Source organism: Dromiciops gliroides, chromosome 3, assembly GCF_019393635.1.
Source record: "Dromiciops gliroides isolate mDroGli1 chromosome 3, mDroGli1.pri, whole genome shotgun sequence".
NCBI lineage: Eukaryota > Metazoa > Chordata > Mammalia > Microbiotheria > Microbiotheriidae > Dromiciops > Dromiciops gliroides.
Genome location: NC_057863.1, coordinates 1,347,443 through 1,364,061, shown reverse-complemented (window position 1 = coordinate 1,364,061; position 16,619 = coordinate 1,347,443). Strand labels below are relative to the sequence as shown.

The window sequence follows — 16,619 nt, the reverse complement described above, 5'->3', positions numbered from 1 at the left end:
AATTTGACTTAAAGGAGGGAGGGCTGTGCTGGGTCACCAACCTCCTCCAGAGCCATCTGGGTCCAGTGGCAAGATATATACTAAGATGACCAGAGATGGCCCCAGATGTTTAAAGTAATTTGGGGCTAAGTGACTTGCCCAGGGTCATACAGCTGGTAAGTGTCTGAGGTGAGATTTGAACTTAGGTCCTCCCAACTTCAGGGCCAGTGCTTGATCCACTGTGCCACCTAGCTGCCCCCAGCCACATGCTATAAGGTCTTTAGCCCTTCCTTTCCAGGAACAGGCTTCCTAGTCACTGCACTCCGGCAAATGGTAGCAGAGAGATATAGACATCCCTGAAGAAGCTGAAGACTAGTCGATGGTAAAGGAGGGGCCGTGAGACCTGTGGAAATGCCCAGCAGAGAGACATGTCCGGCAGAAAAGTGGACACCCCTAGATCTACAGCATCAATGGTGTGAGCTGCCCTGACCACAAATGTCCCTGTGCACACCATGCTTTGGTCACACATGTTTTTAGTATGTATGCCCCGGTCACGTGTGTTCTTTAGGTATCAACGTGTTCCCTCCTCAACTGATGGTGTTGAGACCCATAAACTATCTCCTCTGTGGAAAAGGAGTGAATCTTTTCTTTGATCACTTAATCTGCTGTCTTGTTTAATTTGAATTTATCCTCTAAGGCCCACAGATCACAAGGGACCCCTGAGCTATGGCTGTGAGTGGGTGCTGACCCACTGAGCACCTTGCAGCTGATGTACCTCCTGGGGGCCCCTGTTTGAGGCAGGAGGCCTAAGTGTTTCTGCCATTCTGTTTTCTCTGCTGGGGGGCGGTGTATCTCTGAATTGTAAAGGGTGGAGAGAGACTGGCTGCTAAGGAGCTGACCCTGTGTGCATAAGTAGATGTTTGCCAAATTCCAATGTACCATCAGTGAGCTGAAGAATAGCTACAAGCCCAGGCCCTGAAAGATGGAGCTGCCGTGACTGGGAGCCCCTGCTGGGGATCCCTGAATAATGGTGGAGAACAGGGTTGGGGATGAACAAGGATGAACAAGGCCAATGTCCCATTCACCAAGAAAGGGAAGAGGGGATGGTCTGCCGCCCACAGATCAGTTCTGGGCAATACTCCAGAACCCTTCAGAGGGCGATGGAGAGCCAGCCAGGAGAAGCTGACTTCCTTTTAGGAGGGGTAACTAGATGAGTCCTAAACACGCCTGGAGGGCCCCATGACAAGCGCTGGCTCCCTGTGAGCCTTGGGCATGACAGGAAGTCCCTGAAGGACCCTGCAACTCTCTGTCTGCTTTTCCCAGGCGCTGCTGCAGCCGCTGGCCCTGACACATTAGGTGGGGGGATGCAGGACCTAGCTCTCTCTGCTTATCCTTGTGCCAAGGATAGAGAGATAGGAGCCACACACTAGAGTGCCATGGGGTAGAACGAGATCTGGAGGAATGGCTAGATCATTCTTAGAGGCCTCAGGATCGGTTCAGTGCATCCACTGGAAGAACTGCAGCCACCTGGGCTTGGCCCTCCCACAGGCCCAGCTGGAATTGGACATTCACCCCAGGACCTGCCCTCCCCCCTGCTCTTTTTGTCTTTCTCTCAAATCCTCTACTCCTGGGCCCCAAGGCCCTTGTGCCTCAGCACCAGCCCTGTCATGCTCCCTGGTGGTTTGGCCCCCACTGGGGACCACCATCATACACCGAGAGAATCCTTGACCCCAAAGGATTGAGGGTCCTTGGACCTCGGGCATGGCTCCCCTGGCTTCCCTCCATTCCCACCAATCTGGCCGCCTTGCGGGCCACAGCCTTTACTGGGGGCAGGCCACTCACATCGATGTTGGTGTTATAAACGATGATCTCCAGCACTGAGTTGTCTGTGGTGGTGTCCACGTCAGTAAGATCATATAAGGAGGACGAGACAGGCCCATAAGCCCAGTCTGTGAACTTCCTAGACAGGCTCCTGTGAGGCTTCTCCTTGATCTCTCGGCTGAGGATGTACTTGAGGATCTGAGGACAGGAGAGGGGTCACTGGGGAGGAGCCTGCACAGCCCTGAGGGACAGACTGAGGCCACCCCACAGAATTCCCTTGGAGGTGGCGCCAACTGGCCCCCGTGAGGATCCTCCCCCCAGCCTGGCTGCTGGAGCACCAGTCACACCGTCCCCTGGGCTGAAGCCCCTAGCTTGTGAGGGAGCAGAGAAGCCCCTTGATGTATCAAAGGCGGTGACCCCATCCTATTTCCACCTGAGCCACAACCCTCCCACCCAAGCAGTCCCTGATCAACTGCCCGGGCTGGGGGGAGGAAGGGCAAGCCCTCTCTGGGACGCTCACCTTTTTTTCAAGTTAGTCTGGTTCATCATTTCACACTTTTTTTTCTTTGAGAGGCAATGGGGGTTAAGTGACTTGCCCAGGGTCACACAGCTAGTAGTAAGGGCTAAGTGTCTGAGGCCGGCTTTGAACTCGGGTCCTCCTGAATCCAGGGCTGGTGCTTTATCCACTGTGCCACCTAGCTGTCCCCTGAAATGCTCACTTTTGATCTCAACGCTTTTTCCTTCAGATGGGGAGTTGAAAGCAAGGGCCCCCTCTTTCCTCTGTGTGTCAATGATTCCCAGCAAGGCTCAGAGATGAGACAAGAGGGGAGAAAACCCCAGGAGCAGAAAATAAGGACTTGATCAGTAGCCATTAAGAAGGGGCTTGTAAATAGGGGGCAGCCATATCATTCAGTTGGGTTTTTGCATTGCTAGATCAATGTGGACATGCCTGAGAGGTCACACTTTACACGGTCAGTCACTCCCAGAAGGACACAGGGCCCTGCCCAGCTTCTGCATCTCCCCTCCCCTAGCCCACCCCCATTCACAACACATGCTTGTTCCTTGGGGCATGCAGTGCATCCTCACCCAGCACGAGCATCACCCCCAGACTCCAAATAAATGCCTTTTCATACTCTGAGGATCCCGGATCCAGAGCTGGCCATTGAGGCCAGCCTCCTCATTTTAGAGATGGGGAAACTGAGGCTCAGGATTGAAGTGACTCACTCATGGTCATACAGAGAATATGTGCCAGAGGGAGGATTTGAACCCAAGTCTCTTCCTCCTCCCACCATCCCCTCCCTGCAGCTCACACCTTCCTTAAGGCAAAAAAGGAATTAAAACTGCCAGTCTCCCCTGAGGTTGATGCAAGTTCAAATCCTGCCTTAGATAACTGTGTGTGACCCTGGGCAGGTCACTTAACTGCTGTCTGCCTGTTTACTTGAATGTAAAATAGCACAGGACTGTCGTGAGGATCAAACGAGTTAACACATGTAGAATGTTTCACAAATCTTTAAGCATCATACAAATGCTATTATTGAGGAAACTGAGGTAGGCAGAGGTGAAGTGACCTGCCTAGGGTCACACAGTCAGAAGTATCTGAGGAAAGATTTGAATTCAAGTCTCACTACCAGCATTCTGCTTTGTGGTGCCCCCTGGTGGCCACCTAGATCACTGATGGCCCCACACCCCCAGAATATATCCGGAATGCAGGGTAGACCCAGGGTCCTCCCAAGCTGGACGTACCTGGTCAGGATTACCAAGTTAGCTTCTGGAATGAATGGTACCGGTCCCCAAAGACACAGCTGGGGAGCTCACGTGGACACCCATGAGTCCCTTAACAGGCCTGGAGAGGACTGAGGGCACAGGGGCCCTGGAGTGGACGGCAGGCAAGTCTCTGCCTTCCTCTCCCCGGGGAGGGGGGCAAGCAGCAAACCCCCCTTGGTCTGAGAGGGTGGGGGGGGGCTGGCTGGGGCTGCTCAGGCTAACAATGACCCCACTTTCCTTCTAAGGACTTGTTCTCTCCCTGGTGGGGGGCTGGCGCCTCTCCTGCACAATTCAGTTTCTGTTGGAATCCTGCCCCTGGGAGCTGCCCAGCATCCCCAGTATCTCTGGAAAATGAAAAGGCTCCCTGTGGGGCCTTTGGCCTGCCTGCGCAGCCCTTCTGGCTGGCCCCCAGCCCTGAGGCCCCTGACCTGTGGCTGACCCTCAAGGGTTTGCTGGCATCATGCCCCCTGAGCAGGGGGCTAGGCATGGCCTATTGCCTGACCAGCCATCCAATGGTTAGAGCACCACTTAAGAGGCCAGACTGGGGGGCGGGGAGGGAGGCTGAATTCACTTTGCTCCAAGTGTGATTATGCCTCCTAGTTAGTTATCTTATCTCTGTTCAAATCTTCCTAGGGGGCAGTGTTTTGCACATAGTAGGTGGTCAATAAATGCTCACTGCATTGAATTTGATCCCTTTCTGGGATCCTTAGCATCTCAAGGGGAGTATTCACAGAGCCCACCACAGCCCTCTATGGGTAGCAGCGGGAGCCTGTGGGGGGAGGGTGGATGGCTCTGTGGATCTCTCAGCCCTGTCCTGCTGACAATGGGGGGAGGCAGGGAAGGATAGGGGGCTGCTTGTAGAGGGGGCAGGATCCCAACTTTCCAAGCAGAGATTCGCTAACCTCTGGAAAGGCATCATGGAGGACAGACCCCCCAGTCTTGGAAAAGCTGGACTCGATGTGGGGCTGGGACACTTACTGTCCTTGGAAACCTCTACCAGGGCTGCCGCCATTATTCTTCCATCCAGGAGGGGCAAGTAACCCAGATGGGTAAACTTGTCTTTAAAGAATAATTGGGGGGCAGCTAGGTGGCACAGTGGATAAAGCACCAGCCCTGGATTCAGGAGGACCTGAGTTCAAATTCAACCTCAGACACTTGTCACTTACTAGCTGTGTGACCCTGGGCAAGTCACTTAACCCTCATTGCCCTGAAAAAAAAAAGACAAAAAAAAAAAAAAAGAATAATTGGGAGGCAGCTAGGTGGCACAATGGATAGAGCACTGGCCCTGGATTCAGGAGGATCTGAGTTCAAATCCAGCCTCAGACACTTGTCATGTACTAGCTGTGTGACCCTGGGCAAGTCACTTAACCCCCATTGCCACCCCCCCCCCAAACAAGTGCAGGGTCCCAAAGGGGGAAATCCCTGAGCTGCTCCCTGGACCAGGCAAGGGCTTAGCCCGCAGGGAAGGCATGCCTGCTCTGGAGCAGGAGGACCTGGGTTCAAATCCTGTTTCTGACGTTACTGCCCGGGTGACCTCGGGTCTCAGTTTTCCGAGGGGCCGAGACCCGACGGCGGCCCGGTGACCAACCCGTGGCCTTGGGCCGCCTCCCCGCCGCCGCTCACCTCAGACTTGCCGGTCTTGGCCGCCAGCTGGAGTGGCGTGAGGCCATCCTTGTTCTGCGCGGTCTCCAGCTCCGGGTCCTGGCTCCTCAGGAGAATCATGTCGTACATCTCCTTGACAAAGTCGTTCTGCGTCTTCGAGTCTTCGGCGACCGTCACCAGCGCGTGCAGGATGTTGTTTCCGCGCGAGTCCTGGCGAGCGATGTCCGTCTTCTCGTTGTCCATCAGCAGCTGGACGATTTCGGGCTGGTTGGTGCAGGCAGCCAGGGCCAGGGGGGTTTCACCTGCAAGTGGGAGTCACGTGGTCAGCCCAGAGGTGGGTGGCGGGGGGAGGGTGGGTGCCGCTCCACTTCTACCTTTCGGGCTCCACTAAACTGCCAGCCCAGCTAGGGTTTCATCATTGGAGCTCAGGCGGACCGGCTGTTTGGATGCAGGAAAGGGCAGGGATGCAGCGAGGCCGGGGCAGTCCCCTCGCTCCTGGGTCTAGCTTCCTTCTTGTGCCTTTTCCAGTTTGGCAGGGGGAGGGGGCAGAGGGGGTGCTCAGCCCCTAGAACCCTGCAAAGTTTTCTAGAAGAGGAAGTTCTTGAAGGATGCTGACTAGGGCCCCTGGAAATTAAATTGGGAGTTCCGTAAACACCCCCCCCCTCCCCGCACCACACACACACACACACACACACACACACACACACACACACACACACACACAGTCAGACACACACAGTCAGACAGAAACTCCTGGGACTAACGCTAAGGTGCTGAAGGAACCTGCTAGCTGGAGCACCTTGGGGTTCTTAGGGAAGGGTCTGCAGCATGGGAAGTGGGATTTCCTTCTGGAGAGAAAACTCCTATTCCAGCCACCCCAGGCTCAGAGGGACAGAGCAGCCCCTCCCCCATCACCGGGGAGGAAGCTTCGCAGGGAATGTTCCCGGTGGGTGATGGACTGTGGGAGGTTGCTGCCTCTCTTAAAAAAGAGCAGCAGCAAACCAGAAAATCAGGCTACACATGAAAAGAGAGGTGGGAGAGGCTTCCAGGGGGACTCCAGCTGAAGCCAGAGGCTAAAAGTGGAGGGGAGCGGCACTGCCCAGCCGGAGAGGCTGGCGGTGAGCACTCTTGGCCATCACAGCAGCAACCTCGAGGCCACTGAGGAGCAAGCCCACCTGGGGATGAGCCGCTTGGCAGGACCCCTGCATCCAGCCAAGGCGCTGACTACATGAGCCTAGTAAGCCCAGGGACTTCCCCAGGATACAGGAGCTGCCCCTCCCTGAGAGTGCCTTCATTATTCTCATTCTCCACAGTGGGCCTTTCCGTATTTGTGCTGGGCCACACTGTGTGTTCTGTAAGTGGGTCCTCTCTTCTGGAAGGTGTGCAGGGTGCACCCAGGGTCATGAGCTGAAGTTCTATTACTTCCTTTCTTCCTGGGCTATTTCTTTAAATGCCTTTGCTTTGAATTCATTTTATCTTCTGGATAACCAGAGAAGGTCAGCACACTGGTGGGGCTTGTGAACGGTAGTTTTGAGCAGATGTTGACCCACAGAGAACTTCCTGCCTGGTGTAAACATGTCTGGGGGAGACCACTGGGCAGACTGGAAGATGGAAAATGGTTAATCTGCTAGCCGGCTTTCCATATGCTGCTGCTGAATTCTGGGTCTTGGGCCGGCAGAGGGGTGCAATAGGGACTGGGAGGTCCAACTCTGCCTCTATCACCCTGCATAAGGCACTGAGCATCCAAGCCTCAATCTCTAAACTTGTAGAATGGGGTCAGCTGGGCATGAGGGTACAGGCCTTCAATCCTGGCCAGCAGGGAGGCTGGTGTCTATGTCGAGCCTCTGGCACCAGGTGGCCTTCAGATCACCCGAGGAAGGGTCAGAAACAATCCCAGGGCCAGCCAGGATGGGCCCGTGGGGTATAGGAGCAGGAGGCTGGTGGTGACTCCATTGTGTGGGTCCCAGAGTCAGCTCTCACACACTTACAGTGTAAGGTCACAGACCATGCACTGGGCAAGGAGGGGGAGCAGAAAAGAGCAGCAGGTGTATGGCTCTGACTCTGGTCAGAGGTGGGGTCTTGGATTCCCTCTCCAGTCCATCCTGATCCTCATGACTAAGTAACCATGTGAGGGAGAACACACCAAGGGGAAAGCTCTGTCCCTCTGAGCCTGCAGGCCTTCCAGTATCTACTGGGGCTCCAACCAGGGGCAAGCCCTCAGTTGTGCTGCCAGACCCAACCTGGGCTCAGGAGTCTAAAAGCTCAGAGCTAGAAGTTCAACCGGGCAGACTTTTTCCTAGACCAGACCACTGTAGGAGCAGTAAAGCTCACATGTCTCCAGGCTGAGCTGGCCTGAGATCCCTGAAGGACACTCGGTACTTTGAGAAAGCAGTGTTGGGACCCAAAGAATACAAATCAGGACCAAACAATGACCCCAACCTTCCTTCCAGCAGTGTGCAGAGGCCAGCTCCATTTCTGGAAGTAAGGTCAGAAGAAAGAGTGAACAAACAAATCCCACCATTAGAGAGCTATGGAGGTGACAGGGAGACCCAGGGCAGAAACCCAGGAGAAAAGAATAATTCTAATACATCTACATTTGAGGTTTTCTTGGCAGAGATACTGAAGTGGTTTGCCATTTCCTTCTCCAGCTCATTTTACAGATGAAAAAACTGAAGCAAACAGGGTTAAATGACTTGCCCAGGGTCACCTAGCTGGTGAGTGCCTGAGGCTGGATTCAAAGCTCAGCGCTCTCTCTGCCTGTGCCACCTAGCTACCCACACAGGACTTAGGAGTTATCCATTCAGACCACCAAGCAGACAGGAACGGCTTCCTATGTTCCAGGCACTGTGCTAAGTGCTAGAAATAGGAAGGAAGCACCTCCCATCTAATCTAGAAGACAACAGGCAGAAGACTAGGACCATCTCTGACGTCCTATGGGGAGATCTCAGGGGGAGGCACTAGCCTTAAGAGGGGCTGGGAAAGGCTTTATAGAGAAAGTTCTATTTGAGCAGAGGCTTAGAGGGAGCAGAGGAGCCAGGAGATGAGTCCCGGGTGAGGAAGGAGAGCACTCCAGGCAGGGGATGCCAGGGGAAAGGCTTGGAACTGGAACAGTCTGGGGACCAGTGTTGCTGGATTATGGTGTACATGGAGGAAAGTAAAGGGCACAAAGACTGGACGTGGGAAGAGCTTTTTCTTTGAATACCATTATAAAGGACCAGAGGGCTTGGAATGATGAAACCACAGAAGACAAAAGATCTAGGCTTACCACCATGCATAGCTTACCCAGCAAAACTGAATGTAGCCCTATGGGAGTCAGGGGGAGGGGAGGGCAGGGGTTGACCTTTAATGAATCAAAGGATTTCCAAGAACTCCTGATGAAAAAAACAAAACAAAACTGCATAGAAATTTTGAAACACAAACACAAGGGCCAAAAAAAAAATTCAAAAAATAAATAAGAGTGTACAATCCAGAAGGGACTGAATATTGATGCAGTGTTTACTCTCTAATAGGAGAGATGATGCAAGTGTCCCCCAGAACCCTTGTGATCTCACTTTCATTGGAACGGGCTGCAGGAGAGTAGAACATTGACCCGTATATATACACAGTTGGGCACAGAAATATGTTTCACTTAGTAGAGAAACAGGAAGAAATGGGGAGAGGGAAGAAAAATAAAGAGTAAGAATCTGTGATTGGGCTCTTGGCAAGGGAAATAAACAGAAGAAGGGCCAAGGATCTGATTGTATAAAGCATAGAACACATGGCTAGGCACAGAGGAAAGTGTGTGTGTGTGTGTGTGTGTGAGAGAGAGAGAGAGAGAGAGAGAGAAAGAGAGAGAATAGGATGGAAGGAGATGTGCCAATTAACAGTCATAACTGTGAATGTGAATAGGATGAACACACCCATAAAATGAATGAAGACAGCAGAATGGATAAGAAAGTAGAATTCAACAGTGTTACACAAAACAGACTTGAAACATAAAGATTCACACAGGGTTAAAATGAGGAGCTGGAATAAATCATTTTGCTTTAACTGAAGTACATTTTTAAAAAATCAAGGGTAGCAATTGTGATCTCAGATAAGGTAACATCAAAAATGATTAAAAGTGGTAAACAGGGAAACTCCATTATGTGGAAATGTCCCATATACAATTAATCAATATGATTCGTTAACACACATGCACCCAATAGAATAGTATCTAAATACTTAAAGGAAAATAGGAATGAGATGCAAGAAAAATACAGTAAAACTAAAATTTCTAGTTTTAAAACTAACTGGGCTGCTGGGTGGTACAGTGGGCAAAGCACTGGGCTTGGAATCAGGAAGACTCATTTTTTTTTGTGGGGCAATGAGGGTTAAGTGACTTGCCCAGGGTTACACAGCTAGTAAGTGTCAAGTGTCTGAGGCTGGATTTGAATTCGGGTCCTCCTGACTCCAGGGCCAGTGTTCTATCCACTGCGCCACCTAGCTGTCCCACAAGATTCACCTTCATGAATTCAAACCTGGCCTCAGACACTTCCTAGCTGTGTGACTCTGGGCAAGCCACTTCACCCTGTTTGCCTCCATTTCCTCATCTGTAACATGAGCTGGAAAAGGATATGGCAAACCACTCGAGGATCTACCAAGAAAACCACAAATGGGGTCACAAAGAGTCCAAAAAGACTGAAATGAGTGAACAACAGTAAATAATGGAGGACAACAAGTAGCCCTTTCAAATCCAGAAAAAAAATCTAACGAAAAAAGCAAGCAAGAAATTAAGAATATGAAGAGAATTTTAGGAAAGTTAGATTTCATAGGCCTCTGGTGATTATTTCATGGCATTAGAAAGAAGTATACATAGTTCTTAGCTGTACACATACAATCATTGCAAAAATTGACCATGCAATTAGGCCATAAAACCCTCACAAAAACAGAAGAGCAGAAATATAATACATCTTTTATGGGTCATAATGTAATTGAATTGTATTGAATAAAAGGCTGCTGAGAAATGATTAAGCAATTAGAGACTAAATAACTTAGTTCTAAGAATTGGTAGTTCAAAGAAAAAATTATTGAAATTATAATTTCATTAAAAATAATGGCAATGATTAGGGGAAATTTTAATCTCAAACCACTTTAATCAACAACAATTTAAAAAAAGACCAAATCAATGGATTGGGTATGCAAATAAAAAAAACCCAAAACTAACAAACTAATATAAACCAATTAACCATCAAAACAATTATTTTTTGTGGGACAATAAAGGTTAAGTGACTTCCCCAGGGTCACACAGCTAGTAAGTGTCAAATGTCTAAAGCCGAATTTGAACTCATGTCCTCCTGAATCCAGGGCTAGAGATTTATCCACTGTGCCACCTAGCTGCCCCCACATATTTTGAAAATCAAAGAAGAGATTTTTAAAAATTGAAAAATTGAAATAATTAAGTTAGAAGTCATTTTTTAAAACAAAAAAAATTGATAAGCCATTAGCTAACAGCTTTAAAAAAGAGAAAACTCAAATTGCCAGTATATATAAAATGAAAAAGAATAGACAACAAAATGAAGAAAAAAATTAAGGAAATCATTAAAAAATTATTTCATTTAATTCTATGTTAATAAAAATGACAACCTAAATAATTTTTTTTTGGCTGAGCAATGAGGGTTAAGTGACTTGCCCAGGGTCACACATCTAGTGTCAAGTGTCTGAGGCTCGATTTGAACTCAGGTCCTTCTGAATCCAGGGCCAGTGCTTTATCTACTGTGCCACCTAGCTGCCCCCCAATCTAAATAAAATTGGTAAATATTTACCAAAATGTACGATACTTAGAGGAACATGACAAGGAATAAATAACTCAATCTCAGAATTTTTAAAAAAATGAACAAGCTATAACCAACTTATCAAATAGGAAGAAAAAACATGACCAGATGGGTTTACAAGTGAATTTTATCAAATATTAAAAGAACAATTAATTCCAACATTACACAAACTATTTGTAAAATTGGAAAAGAAAGAGTCTCACTAAATTTTCTTCTATGATAAAAATAAAATCTTGTTACCTAAATCAGAAAGAGTCAAAATAGAGAAAGAAAAAGATAGACCAATATCCCTAATGAGGCAAAATTTTAAATAAAATATCAGTAAGGAGACTATAAGGGGCAGCCAGATGACTCAGTGGATAAAGCACCAGCCCTGGATTCAGGAGGACCTGAGTTCAAATCTGGCCTCAGACACTTGACCCTTACTAGCTGTATGACCCTGGGCAAGTCACTTAACTCTCATTGCCCCCCCCAAAAAAAGGAGACGATAGCAACATTTCACAAAAGTTATACACTATTAGGAGGGTAGATTATACCAGAAATAAAGAAATACTTTATTATCAAGGAAATCATCAATATAATATATAAGTTAATAATAATGAATATCCTATGATTTTAACAATAGAGGTAGAAAAAGCTTTTGACAATATATAACACTCATTCCTCTTAAAAACACTAGAAAGCATTGGAATAAGTGAAGCTTTCTTTACTATCTAGAAGCATAATTATATGTAGGAGGCTAAAGTAGGAACCTTCCCAAGAAGATCCAAGGTAAAGAAAGGATTCAGACTGCTACCACTACTGTCTGACATCGCACCGGTCAGTCAATCCATTAGCACTTATTAAGCATCTCCTATGTGCCAGATACTGTGCTAAGTTCTGGAAATGCTAGAAATGCTAGCAATAAGACAAGAAAAAGAAATGGAAGTAATAAATATAGGCAATAGGGAAACAAAAGTATTGGGTTTTGCAAATAATAGACAGTTTTCTTAAAGAACCCTAGGGATTCAACCAAAAAAAAAATCAATTGAACAATTATTTCAGGGCATAACATATATCCATATAAATCATCAGCTTACCAACAAAACCCAGGAAGAAATGAAGAAAGATTCCACTTTAAATAACCACAAAATGTATAAAATACTTAGGATTTCTTTCTGCCAAGATACCCACGAACTATATAAATTACAATTCCAAAACATTCATTCCAGAAATAGACAGAGCAAAATAAGTAGAGGAATATTAACTACTCATGGGTACACAAAGCCAATAAGATTCAAATGATAATACCTCTTAAATTAATTTACTCATCTGGTGCCATACTAATAAAACAACCAAAGGATTATTTTAGAGAGCTAGAAAAATGAGATTCATCTAAAGGAACAAAAGGTCAAGAATTACAAGGAAAATCATGGGGGTCAAAAGGAAGAAAGAAGGCCAGGGACCCAGCAGGACCAGATCTCAAACCACAGCACAAAATAGGACTAATTGGACTGGATCAGAAACAATTTGGTCAGTGATGCAGATGAGGTACACAACACACTAAAGCAAAGCATAGAGAAGCCTAGGACTTGTTAAACCTAAAGATCTAAGCTCCTAAGAAAAAGACTTCTTGTTTGACAAAAGCCATTGGGTAAACTGGAAAGCAGTCTGGCAGAAACAAAGTGGAGACCAGCATCTTACACTGTACATCAAGATGAGCTCCAAATGTACATGAGTTACACATAAGGTGTGACATCATCAACAAGTTCAAGGAACAAAGAAGACATTCTGGCCACATCAATGTTGGGGAGAAGGATAGAGAGGATCATGGAAGATAAGATGGACAGTTTGGATAGATTTAATTTTTTTTTAATGTACACAAAACCAAAATAGCTAAAATGAGAAGGGATACAGATAATTGGAGGAAAATCTTTGCAGCAAGATTGTCTGATAAGGGTCTCATTTCATATATATATGGAACAGATTCAAATTCATAAGAAATCAAAGCTATCTATTGCCATATGAAAAAATGCTCTAAATCACTATTGATTAGAGAAATGCAAATTAAAACAACTCTGAGGTACCACCTCACATCTATCAGATTAGCTAATATGACAAAAAAGGAAAATAATCAATGTTGGAGAAGCTGTGGAAAAATTGGAACACTAATGCATTGTTGGTGGAGCTGTGAACTGATCCAACCATTCTGGAGAGCAATTTGGAATTATGCCCAAGGGCTATAAATCTGTGCATGCCCTTTGACCCAGCAATACCACTATTAGGGCTTTTTTCCCAAAGAGATCATAAAAAAGGGAAAAGGACCCACATGTACAAAAATATTTATAGCTGCTCTTTTTTGTGGTGACAAGGAATCGGAAATTGAGGGGCTGCCCATCAATTGGGGAATGGCTGGACAAGTTGTGGTATATGAATGTAATGGAATACTATTGTACTGTAAGAAATGATGAGCAGGAGGATTTCAGAGAAACCTGGAAGGACTTGCATGAACTAATGGCTGAGTGAGATGAGCAGAACCAGAAGAACATTGTACACAGTGTCATTAACATTATGTGTTGATCAACTGTGATAGACCTGATTCTTCTTAGCAATACAACGGTACAAGAGAGTTCCAAAGGACTCATGATGGAAAATGCTTCCCAAATCTAGAAAAAAAAAAGAACTGTGGAATATGGATGCAGATCTAACCATACTATTTCTTTTGTTTTTAGTTCTTTTGTTTTTCTTTTTTGAGGTTTTTTCTTTTTTTGCTTTGATTCTTTCACAGCATGACTAATGCAGAAATATGTTAAAAGTGATTGTACATATATCACCCATATCAGATTACTTGCTGTCTTGGGGAGGGCGGAGGGAGGGGAGGGAGGGAGAAAAACTGGAAATCTTATAAAAACAAATGTTGAAAACTATCTCTACATGCAACTGGAAAATAATAAAATACTTTTATAATTAAAAAAGAATAAAAGTAATTCATCAATTGATAAATTGCCAAAGGATATCAACAGACAGTTTCTAAGGAAGAAACGCAAGTTATCAGTAGCCATATTTTTAAAATGCTACAAATCGGGGTGGCTAGGTGGCGCAGTGGATAAAGCACCGGCCCTGGAGTCAGGAGTACCTGAGTTCAAATCCGGTCTCAGACACTTAACACTTACTAGCTGTGTGACCCTGGGCAAGTCACTTAACCCCAATTGCCTCACTAAAAAAAAAAATGCTACAAATCACTAGTAATTAGAGAAAGGCAAATTACAGTAACACAAAGTTACTACCTGACACCCATCAAATGGGCAAAATTGACTAAAAAAAAAAAGGTGGGGGGAATAACAAATGCTGGAGAGCCCAAAGGAAAACAGGCACACTGATGCATTATTGGTGGAGCTGTAGACTGGCTCAGACATTCTGGAAAGCAATCTGGAACAACAATCCCAAAGTTTCTAAACTTTAACCCAGCCCCAAAGAAATCAGAGAAATCTGGGTTTGGGAGAGGGGGCAAGGTGGGTGGGACCAATGTTACCTACCATCCAGCTACTCTAGGTGACCCCAGCTCCCCTCAGGACTGGCTGTTGACAGCCCCCACCTACCAAAGTAGAAGCCTTCATGCTTGTGCTTGGGGTTAAAGAATAAACCCTTGGCGTGGGCATTGACGTCCGCCCCCTTCTCGATCAGGGTCTGGGTGATGGCCACCTGTCTGCGCTCGATGGCTATATTCAGGGCCGTCTGTCCTACAACAAAGCAGGGCAGACTGGTCAGGGGCTGAGGAGAAGGAGAGGGCAGACCTGGGCATCCCAGACTGATCTTGCTTCCTGGTTTCTGGGGTTTGGGGCTCATGGAGATCCATCCCCTGGGAAGTGTCAGGAGAGTACGGAAACCAGAAGGGGCAGGGGGATTGCTCCAATGTACAGTCAGTAAGGAGTAGAGATGGGAGTCAGCCCCCCATCCCCTTTCTGATCATGCACCCTGGTGACCTTAGGTTGACCTTGTCACTGCTTCAAGCCTCAGTTTCCCTATCAGATAGATGGTGACAACAGAATCTGTTCTGTGTGTTTGTGACAGTGACTTAGGTGTCAGAGGCAGCCTAGAGGGGTGCCATGGCTCTCTCATGTCCACCCAGGACCCCAGTAGGGAGGAGGCCCAGCCCCCCACCTCTGTAGGCTTCCTCTGTATACTCAGCATTGATGAACCTCTCCAAAATGTCGTTTTCTTCAGCAAAGCTGAGCAGGGTCCTCACAATTTCCTCGGTGTTGGGGTTAATATTCAGCAGGGCCTTCATGAGACATGTCTTCCCAGTATCGGAGGCTGTGAGCTTGTGCATCAGATAGTCTGTGGACAAGGATGTGCCAGTGACAGATGGTCCTGGCAACAGCACCGGGCCCAACCATCCCACCTCACACCAAGGGCATTTCCTGTGTGCCTACACAGGCTTCTCCCTCTACCCCCAACACGCTGGGTTCCCAGCCATGGTTGCCATGGAAAGGTGGTTCTCTGGGTTCTCTGCCTTGGGTCTTAGGACCCAGCAAGGCCAGAGGCGGGGGGAAGGGCTTCTTCCCAGGATGTGCCCAGGACCTGGATCCCATAGGAGGTACTTAATAAATGCTTAGTGAGGGAAGGAAGGAAGGAGGGAAGGAGGGAGGGAGGGAGGAGGGAGGGAGGAAGGGAAGGAGGAAGGGAGGAAGGAAGGAAGGAGGGAAGGAGGAAGGGAGGGAGGAAAGAGGGAAGGAGGGAGGGAGGGAGGAAGGAGGGAGGAGGGAAGAAGGAAGGAGGGAGGAAGGAAGGAACTCATGCCTACTTCTGCTGCTGGAGAATGGAAGCTCCTTGCAAGCACAGAGCCATTCCTGTCCTCGTCCATGCAGTGTGTGACGCCGTGCCGCACACCCAGAGGTGCTTAATAATGTTTGTTAGACTGAAAACCCCATTATAGTTCCACTCCCACCCTGGTGTCCCGCAATCAACCCTGCAGAGTGGAGGGCAAGGGAGGCAGGGAGGAAGAGGGGGGGAGGCATGGGGGAGGACTGAAGAGAAGTAGGGAGGCTGAATGAAAGGGAGAGAGGGAGTGGGGAGGAGAGATTGGAGGGAAGGAGGGAGGCAGAATGGGCTGCGAAGCCTCTGGGAGGCCGGCCCTGACTCAGGCACTGACCCAGCGGATCCACGGTTCTCCGCCTCCTGGACAGCTCCCCGAGCTCCCCAAGCAGCGCGCTCAGCTCCTCCACGCTGCCCTCTGCTGCTGCGGCAAAGATGCGCTTTTTCAGCCTCTTCCTGTTTTTCTTCTGTTCCTCTTTGGCCAGGCTGACACTGAGTGCAGAGGAATGAGCAGAGCACCCCTAGGTCAACCCCGTGGCCCAAAGACCACCCTCCTCCAGTGTCTTGGCCCCCAAACTCCGTTGGCCTGCTGAAGACCCCTGGGGGAAGTTTATTCAGGGTCCTCTGTTTCAGGAGGCACCAAAGAATGGTTAAAAATGCGAAGTCCAGCCTCCAAGTCCACCCCCCACCACAGCAGGGTCCCCAGGCAGGGAACAGACATCCCAGCGGCCTCCTTCCCTGCCCTCCCAAGTCGCTCCATCTATCTTCCCATCAGCTTGGGGCCCCCATCGCATCCGTGGGTGCTTGATTTCCTTCTCTCCCTCCATGGCTATTATCATCTCGTCCGTCCCCCTCGCTTTACAGGTG

At 48.1% G+C, this 16,619-nt stretch overlaps 1 protein-coding gene across 2 annotated transcripts in view; it reads right to left on the bottom strand.

Moving 5' to 3' along the window:
* TRPV3 (transient receptor potential cation channel subfamily V member 3) overlaps positions 1-16,619 on the bottom strand; it is a 56,452-nt gene that overhangs the window by 23,582 nt on the left and 16,251 nt on the right. For both annotated transcript variants that reach the window (XM_043996246.1, XM_043996245.1), the window contains exons 4-8: positions 16,090-16,244; positions 15,099-15,275; positions 14,537-14,677; positions 5,188-5,468; positions 1,822-1,998 (exon numbers count right to left, since the gene is read on the bottom strand). In XM_043996246.1, coding sequence (XP_043852181.1) covers positions 1,822-1,998; positions 5,188-5,468; positions 14,537-14,677; positions 15,099-15,275; positions 16,090-16,244 — 931 coding nt within the window. The remainder of the gene's footprint in view (positions 1-1,821; positions 1,999-5,187; positions 5,469-14,536; positions 14,678-15,098; positions 15,276-16,089; positions 16,245-16,619) is intronic.